The sequence below is a fragment of the Triticum urartu genome, chromosome 3, assembly GCF_003073215.2.
Source record: "Triticum urartu cultivar G1812 chromosome 3, Tu2.1, whole genome shotgun sequence".
NCBI lineage: Eukaryota > Viridiplantae > Streptophyta > Magnoliopsida > Poales > Poaceae > Triticum > Triticum urartu.
In genome coordinates this window covers 501,970,895-501,979,778 of record NC_053024.1, presented here as the reverse complement: position 1 = coordinate 501,979,778, position 8,884 = coordinate 501,970,895, and the positions used below count along the sequence as shown (strand labels likewise).

Sequence of the window (8,884 nt, the reverse complement as noted above, 5' to 3'; positions counted from 1 at the left end):
CTATGGACTTTGGAAACAGAACAAGCTTCAAACTCCTTGATCATACCCTTAGAGTTCTCATAACAAGCCCACCAGCTGACCCTGCTAACATTACTATCATTCACAGCGGCCATTACAGCCAGTGACGGAGACGGGGGACCCGGCCCTGGCCCCCTTAACAATATGGATGTAGTGCTAATTTATTGATGAACAATGCAAAAATCAGTGATTATCTACTGTTAAAAGCCTATTTTTCATTGTCTTGACCCTTTCCAGCCTGTTTTAACAGTCTTCGGCCCCATTGATATAAATTTCCTGGTTCCGCCACTGATGACAGTGATACAATCGGTCTCTATTTGTACTTTATTCAAATTCAGTTTACGAGATTGGTTAAGGCCGAAAGAAAGGGTCTGGACTTCAACTTCCTCTGCATCCGAGCATCCATGCAAATGGCAACCAGCTAAGAAGACAATATCACTAAAACAATCCCTGCCAACTGCTCCCAGCGTAGCCAATCGAGTAAATAGCATAAAACTACTACTTTACAGGTTAAGGTTCCAAAAAACTACCGGTTTTTAATTTTTTTCAGATAACTACCAAATGAGTGATCGGCTGTTTCAAAAAACCCAAAACATCTAGTGCTTTACAGTTGATCCTGATTATGACAATTGGGACCCGCATGTAAGAACACTGATTGTTTGACCGTGAACTGACATGTGGGGTCCACATGTCAGCTCTCTTCCTCGTTCTCTTCACTCCTCCTGCCTATCTTGTTCCCCAGGAGATCGATGGAGTGCCGGCCGGTCGCCCCTCCTTCCACCTCGTTGGCGTCGGCCGGCCGCTCCTTCGCCTCCACTACTGCCCCCTCTCCCTGAAACCTCTTCTCCTCACCGTGGCCTCTTTTCCCCCAACTTGATGCCAGCCTCGGCCTGCAGCGATGGCGGCACATCTCACAAGGCCGCCACGCCCGAGCCGCCATGAACGCCGCCGCCGTTCAACCGCCACGCTCGAGCCATCGGAGCCGAGGAAGAAGGCGAGCTAGGCAGGAATCGTTCGCTAGCGGGAGGCAGAAGCGAGGTCGGGGTGCTCCTGCACGAGCTGCCCGCGAGGCCACCGTGCTCCGCGTCCATGGCGTCGGTGGTGGCGCTGATGCCAGGTAGAGGAGAGACCGTGGAGTGTGGTGCCGCACTCATGGGGTTGCTCCGGCGCTCCAGCCACGCGCCCTCCTTTCCCGGTTCGAATCCCGTCCGTTGTTGTGGTCAACGCTCGGGTCCGAGCTCCCGAGGCTGGCTGCCATGACTAGGCTCAAGCTCGAGCTTGAGCTCCTGCCTCGCGAGCTTCCTGGCCTGCACTTCCCACGCCCGCAAGCCCACCTTCTGCGCCCAGCCGCAACGGCCATCGCCGGTGAGCGGTGCTGCCCCCTGGCGCCCGTGCGGAAGGAAGCTCCACGGCGGCGCCATGGCTGCTGGTCGCGACGGAAGGGAGCACCACGCGCCGCCCGCGACGGAAGGGAGCTCCACGGCGGCTGGCCGGCGACCCTCACGGCGGCTGTTGGCGCACGGCCATGGGAGGGACCCAATTGCTTTTTTTAAAAGTTTACCAGGACCTAATTGCGTTTTTAAAAAGTTTGCAGGGGCCTGATGGCGTTTTTGAAAAGTTTGCAGACACTGACATGTGGGACCCACATGTCAGTTAACGGTCAAACAAACGGTCAAATAGACGGACCGTTTAGGTGCAGGCCCGACCTGTCATAAATATGTTTAATTTCGTAACAACAAAGATTTTGAGTTTTTTTGAAACAGCCGACGACCCACTCGGTAGTTATCTAAGAAAAAATAAAAATCAGTAGTTTTTTTGGAACCCTAGCCTGTAAAGTACTCTCTCCTTCCATCTATATAGGGCCTATTGCATTTTTTGAGGTCAACTTTGACCAAATGTTAGAGCAATAATATATGACATGCAACTTATACAAAGCATATCATCAAATTCGTATGTGAAAGGAGCTTCCAATAATATAATTTTCACATTATACATCTCATATACTATTAATCTTGTCAATAGTCAAAGGCGGTCTTGTAAAACGCATTAGACGCTATATAAATGGAGGGAGGGAGTAGTAGTTTTATGCTATTTACTCTAGCCAATCATCTGCCTGCAATGAAAGAAGCATCGACATTGATCTTTAGGCTGGTCACAATGGGGAGGAACTTAGAAGTAACATCACACATTCCAATACAACTTTGCTTATGTGTCACATATTTAATGAAGAGAGAGGTGCTTGTGGTAACTAATTAAGTTTCCGGAACATCATACACTCCAAAAAATAATGAATCTATAAACTAATAAATACATTATTGCATGACATTACATAGATGTTTCTACCCACTATGGAAGTAGTAACATAGTCTAGAGAAGTGTGTAAGTTACTAGACTATGTTCTTGACTATTGTGACCAGCCTTATGTGATCCGCGGGCGGCTTAATCCAGCCAAGCACATCAACACGGAAAGGCATGCTAGAAGACTGCATATTAACTCCATGCAACTTTTGCTTCCCCTAAACACTCTGTACAACCAGATTTGGGCTGGATAAACACTCACAATAATTCCTCAAGAACATCACAAAATGTCGTATAGTAGTTTCACCTTTGTTGTGAACGGCATCATCTCTCAAATGCCAAGCCCTCCAAAGAACTAGCATAAGTTTTTCCCTCATCTCACCGTGGCAAATACTCAAGATTTGCAAAAGCCAACCCGGAAAGATCTATTTGATGGTAGATCATCTGGAAAAAGCTCCTCCTTGAGCAGAATCTGCCATTTCTGTAGACTAAAACAAATTCTGCCACCTCATTGGCTAGTTGTTGAGGACGAGGATTTATCAGCTGGGAGATCATCTGGGATTTATTTACTTTGCATTTTCCAGATGATCCTTCATGAGTAGAATTTTGCAGAGTAACTAGTATCAGACCAAACTGCACTATGAAAAATTGAGCATTTCTAGTCTTTGTTCAAATGCGCGACATATATAGCACAAGCACAGGCAGCAGAACTGAGAATTACGTACATGCTTTTATTTTCAGACCAGTAGCTATTACACAGTGCTATCTCGACCGCAACTACGAAACAAAGTGCACAGTTTCACACACACACACAACACGAAAGCGCTGTAATAACCCACTTGTGCCGACACGTACGTCCGGCGCGCCGAGGAACGGGGTCGCTCGCTCACGGAAACGGCGCGTGGCGCTTCATCTCGTGCGGCACGACGTCGACGGCGAAGCCCTTGTGGTGGCGGACCCAGTAGTCGGCCTGGCCGGGGCGCGGCTCGGCCGGCACCTCCACGTCGGCCCTGGCGGCCCTGAGCTCCTCCGTGGATAAGCTGTACCTCTGGTCGCGCCTCCGCACCAGGTCCGGGCGCACGGCGCCGTCGCGCTCCCCCTGCGGCGACACCATGAGCGCGGGCGCGCCGAGCGGCAGGCGGTCGCCGCGGTCCACCTGCCAGGTGCACCAGAACTTGCCGAACGTGCCGGCCATGTGGTCCAGCTCCGGCTTGCCCAGCACGCTGGGCACCCACGGGTTGGCCCACAGCCCCGCCTTGACCTCGTGCGCGTGCGAGTGCCACAGCCTCTGCTCCTCCGCCGGCAGCGACTCGAAGATCTCCCTCGACACGATGTACTCCACGCCGATGAGGCGGGCGTGCTTCTCGTCGGAGTCGTAGACGGGGCACTGGAGGACGTCCTGGTTGAGGCGGGAGACGTAGTGGTGGGTCTCCACCTGCCGGTGCGGGTCGTGCGCGTACAGGGCGAACGTGCACACGTGCTGCTTCATCTGCTTCACCGGGCGCAGCGACTGCAGCGCCGCCGCGCCCTTGTCCAGCAGCATCGTCGACGTCGTCGTCGGCCTCCCCGGCGGCCCGCCGTCGCCTCCCGTCGAGGCCGGCGTCGGAACAGGCTTCTCGTCGCTGGACGCCATCGATGGATCGGGAGTCGGCTCGTTGGCCTGTACTGACTGCTGTGTGAGGAGAGTGCGCTTCGGGTGGGCTTTTAAGTCGTGGCGGCACTGGGACTTGGATGGGCTGCCGGGTGACACGTACGTGGTGACGAGGCTGGACGTGGCAGACGGCATGCAACGTAGGTGGCAGATGCGCTATGCGGCTGCGATGACAAGTGTTGGCTCGCATGGGGCCTGAGCATTCGAGGCTCGGAGTAATCTAGTAGTCTAGTACTCCCTCTGATCTTTTTTAATTTATATATAAGATTTGTCTGAAGTCAAATCTCGTAAACTTTGACCAAATTTATAAAAAAAATACAAACATTTAGAATGTAAAATCAACAACATTAGATGCGTCATGACTTTACTTTTCATATTGTATACATTTAGCATTATATATGTTAATATTTTTTCAGACAATCCTTATATGCATAGTAAAAAGGACCGGAGGGAGTACTACACCAGTGATGGAGGAAAAGAAATCATAGGAGAACAAGATGACGAAAGACTTGTAGCGCCAAAATCTTTGCCAGAAAACACAACATGAGCTGGGCGATACTTAATGACGAGGTTCGTCAACAGAAAGAACGGGATGAAGTGCATGTGCATGACAACTTCACGACCAAAAACCCTACACAACCATCACATCAACCTTTGCATGTTGAAAGAAAGAAGTGGTATACGATCGAGTACTGGTCACACTTGCTGCTCCACCGGTGCGACCGCATCGTCCTCCTCGTCCTGGGGCTTGACGTACTTGTACCAGCTGGCCCAGTAGAGATAGTTGAGGAAGTTGATGAAGCTGAGCACGGCGAGCAGCCAGAAGAAGAGGTCGAGGTGGTTCCGGTTGATGTTGTTGCCGTTGAGCCAGCCGCCGCTCAGCGTGTGCTTCCTGGTGGCCGCGTTCACGGCCTTGACGATGATGGTGCTGAAGTAGTACCCCAGCGACATGGACGCCCAGAGGAAGGCCGACGACATGGACTTGAGCGCGGGCGGCGCCTGCGAGTAGAAGAACTCGAGCAGGCCGATGTAGGTGAACATGTCGGCGATGCCGAACACGCCGTACTGCGGGGCCAGCCAGAAGACGGACATGGGCAGCGGCTGCAGCATCGGGAACGCGTCCAGCATGCCGTGCCGGACGGCCACCTTCTTGCGGTGCATCTCCACGACGGCGGCGATGCACATGGAGACGACGGAGAGCACGAGGCCGACGCCGACGCGCTGCAGGTAGGGGATGCCGTTGGGGTGGCCCGTGATGCCGCGGGCGAAGGGCACGAAGAGGCGCTCGTAGATGGGCACGGCGAAGATGAGCATGGTCAGCGGGATGATGGGCAGCGTCGCCGGCTGCATCTGGAAGTCCCCGACCCACGTGTTCATGGTGGAGCCCTGCTGGATGGAGAAGGTCTGGAACTGGGCCAGGCAGGTGCCCATGATGATGGCGCTGCAGAAGATGGGCACCATGGCCAGCACCGTCTTGGCGTGCTCCACGTGCGTCACCCGGCACTGCCGCCACGGGCTCGGCGCCTCCGCCGCCGGCGCCTGCACGATGGCCGCCCTGTCCAGGAACCTGAATGGCCTGTCCCTGTGGGACACGAACTCCTCCTCGGGAGAAGCTTTGCTTCTGCTGATCTCGTACAGCTCGTCGGGGTTCTCAGGGAGCTGCAGATTCCGGTTCCTGATCGCAGCAACGTACACCTGAAAACAGCACGGAAAATAACCAACCACGTCCATGTATGCATGCATGCATGATTAACACGGAAAATAGTCGTCAAGAAGCTAAGCTAGCTAGACAAGGTTGATTACCCGGAGGATGTCGAGAAGCGCGCTGCTGCCCTGCGCCGTGAAGATGCGGTAGCGGGGCATGCCGGCGAGGAAGGCGATGAGGGCGAGGCCCATGACGCCGGTGGCGGCGCCGAACCCCTTGTCCCAGCCCTTGACGTTCTGGATCCACACGAACACCGTGACGCTGACGGCTCCGCCGATGCACAAGCTGAGCAGCAGCCAGTTGAAGAAGCTGGACATCTGGCGCCGCTCCCTGGGGTGCTTCGCCTCGAACTGGTCCGCGCAGTGCGCCGGCAGCGCCGCCTTGATGCCCGCCGACCCGATCGCCACCAGGTACAGCCCGACGTAGAGCCGCGTCTCGCTGTGGCCGCCCACCCTCTGGCACGTCGGCTCCGGCCATTTGCACCCCTCCGGCAGCAGCTTCGGGGAGTGAGCTTGCAGCGTCATCAGCAGGAGCCCCTGCATGTAGGCCGGAGAGGATCAACGACCAGCTGCAATGCAACCAAGTGAAAGAAACGAAAGATTCTTACGATGAGCTCCACCAGGGAGGATATGATCACGGTCTGGTACCGGCCCACAAAGGTGTCGGCGAAGACGGTGATGAGCACCGCGATCATGTAGCTCGTGCCCATGTAGTCGGTCAGCAGGTTGGAGGCGTCGGCCAGGTTGATGTGCATGACCGACATGAAGTACATGATAAGGTTCACGGCTAGAGACAGAGACGCCAGGTTCTCCAGCCCAAAGTTCACTGCAACAAGCAGCAAACCCAGGACAGCTTCATATTACCAGATCAGCAAGGTTGGCTTCATTTTCATTGAATTCATGCTCCGGCAAATTCATTCAAAAGCCCGAACTGATGAAGAGATATTTCCGGCCCGTGTTCATTAGATTATTAAAACACCGTGTTGCTTCTTAATTTGCTGGTCAAGTACAACGTATCCATTAACTGTATGGATGAGGTCATAAAATACTAATCCTTGCAACGTTTCTAGCGAGAATATAAATGTTTCTCCGGTTGGTTAAGCCAAATCTGTATGTATTTTACCTTTCATACCGCATGTTACCACCTACTTATGTATGGGTTGCTAAGAACAATAGCACAATAACAAGCATAGATGCACAAAAAAATTAAATTTCAGAAACATGTTGACGAAATAGTAAAATCCTGAACGCGAATCTAGTTTATGTACAATGGAAACTGATCATGATTAAAAAGAATTACCAAGAATGAAGAAAGAATTGCCAACACCACCATGGCGCCCTCGCACGGCAGGCCTTCCCCTCCAATTAACCTTCCCTTCAATGACTTCGTACTGTTTTCCTCCAACGACTTCATGTGTTTCCGACTATGCATCATTTATGTGAATAACAAAGTCACTTCTCATGCCCATGGGCACGGAGTAGTAGCTATTTGATCAACATGTAATTTTACCTTGCCATTGGTTTCAGCTGATTTGTCGTCCTCCTTGTATTCCTATTAATTTTTGTTAGCAAATAAGAGACGTCGATATGAGAAATAAACACATAACTTCAGAACAAAGTGGGAGTTTATTCATGAATTAGTGTCTATTATTCTTTCTTTCTTTCTTTTTTGAAAGAAAGGGGTTGCCCCCCGCCCCATTTTTATTAAAACGGAGCAAACCAAAGTCACGACAGTTTACAGCGCTCAGGCGGCCACGCAAGAGTAGCTAAGCCAGAAAATTCAAAATCCCATGTAGTGTCTATTATATACTTAAATTAAGTGACATGAATTTCAGTTATCTGTTGATGCCCATACAATTACAATTTATACACGGTAGTTTATACCTTATTCTTGGTTTTCTTGTAAAAGATATATTAGACGATCAAAGGAAACTCCCATTGCAGTTGAAATAAAACGGTCACTATATGCAGGTTTTTACGATATGGCATGACAAGCATGAACCGTCTCAAAAGTAAATAAAAGAGATGAAGGAAAGGAGAGAAGATGGGGTGAAGCAAGGGAGATACCATGGATTGTAATTTGCCGGTGGCTTCGGTTACCTTGCTCATCTCCTCGTTTTCCTATCAAGAGAAATCACACAGCAGTGAGAACGTTGGCACGCACGTACGTACGGAAAATGAAGTTGGAACAAGCAAAAGAATGAGCCAGTACCATTTTGGCCAAGAGGCGAGCTATCTCAGGTGGACGAGAGACAGGGGGTGCGGTGCAGTTGCCAAGCAATATAAAGCGTCTCAACTCATGAAGAATGGGTCTCCAATGCATTCCTATATACTGTAAGATTGTTTAAATTATGGTCTCTTCATTCATTCCATTCGGTCTCTTCTTGTCGCAACCGTTATCAGCGGCGACGTCCACTAGATGTGGGCATCTTGTAACTCATTGACACAGCCAGGCCACAGTTGTCAGGTACCGGACCGGAGCGTAGCCAAAGCTAAGATCGCATAAAAGAATCAGTCGTCAGCTCCTTCTGTTCACCCCCTGCGTAACTTGTAAAATTTTACGGTCGTTTTGTAATGCACGCGCACGCTAGGCTCTCCGGGCAAGCGTCCATGGCCGTGCCTTTCGTGAGTAGGATATTTTGTTACCGTCCCTCAAGAAAAGGATGTTTTGAACCTAAAAAAAAGATACTTTGTTACCGCCTTCTTGTTTTTGGTTCCCTTCTGCGGATCGCACCAGAGGTCAAACCTCCGGATGAACGCTGCATCGCGGATAGAGTCGAAATGACGCAATGTGTGGCATATGCGTTGCGTAAGGGCATTTCTAACGTGATCCTCAAATCTCCCACAACCGCTTGGACCGTGAAAATCATTTAACATAATTTTGTATCGGTTTGTAGAGCGGTCCGGACATAACTTCTCCCATCAATTGAAGACAAACGTAGAAAAGTATGCGGGAGTCCGGACTGCTCCCAAGTCTATTTCTGACTTTCCTGACCCATCAAAAACCTCTCCTCCTTCCCGCGTGTTCTTCCTGCCCGACACCACCCGCCCGCGCTCATGTCGTTGTAGAGCGTGCCGCTCCACAATGAAGTCGGCTCAGGGCGGATGTGACCTCTCACTACCTCCGACATTGAAGCGACGTCCCGGTCGAGGGCGTCGCCCGCTGCACGCTCAGCTGAACACATCTCCTCGCCATATTCAAACGCCTCCATT

General features: G+C 51.4%; 2 protein-coding genes across 2 annotated transcripts; both read right to left on the bottom strand.

Annotated features, from left to right (window-relative positions):
• Window positions 1-3,023: 3,023 nt before the first annotated feature.
• LOC125548557 (oil body-associated protein 2A-like) lies at window positions 3,024-3,988 on the bottom strand. The gene has a single exon (XM_048712127.1). The coding sequence runs from the start codon at window positions 3,947-3,949 to the stop codon at window positions 3,203-3,205; it is 747 nt and encodes a 248-aa protein (XP_048568084.1). The 5' UTR covers window positions 3,950-3,988; the 3' UTR covers window positions 3,024-3,202.
• Window positions 3,989-4,663: 675 nt separating this feature from the next.
• LOC125546902 (protein NRT1/ PTR FAMILY 4.5-like) lies at window positions 4,664-8,883 on the bottom strand. Its single transcript, XM_048711000.1, has 8 exons — window positions 8,658-8,883; window positions 8,369-8,430; window positions 7,772-7,792; window positions 7,182-7,223; window positions 6,972-7,095; window positions 6,280-6,497; window positions 5,771-6,208; window positions 4,664-5,662 (listed from the first exon to the last, which is right to left on the bottom strand). The coding sequence occupies exons 1-8, from the start codon at window positions 8,881-8,883 to the stop codon at window positions 4,664-4,666; spliced, it is 2,130 nt and encodes a 709-aa protein (XP_048566957.1).
• Between the last annotated feature and the right edge of the window lies 1 nt (window position 8,884).

Coding starts and splice junctions, on each gene's coding strand:
- LOC125548557 (XM_048712127.1), bottom strand. CDS start 3,949: ATGGCGTCCAGCGACGAGAAGCCTGTTCCGACGCCGGCCTCGACGGGA.
- LOC125546902 (XM_048711000.1), bottom strand. CDS start 8,883: ATGGAGGCGTTTGAATATGGCGAGGAGATGTGTTCAGCTGAGCGTGCA. Junction 7,793..8,368: donor GAACCAAAAACAAGAAGGCG/GTAACAAAGTAT, acceptor TTCTCTTGATAG/GAAAACGAGGAGATGAGCAA. Junction 6,209..6,279: donor CCTCCCTGGTGGAGCTCATC/GTAAGAATCTTT, acceptor GCCTACATGCAG/GGGCTCCTGCTGATGACGCT.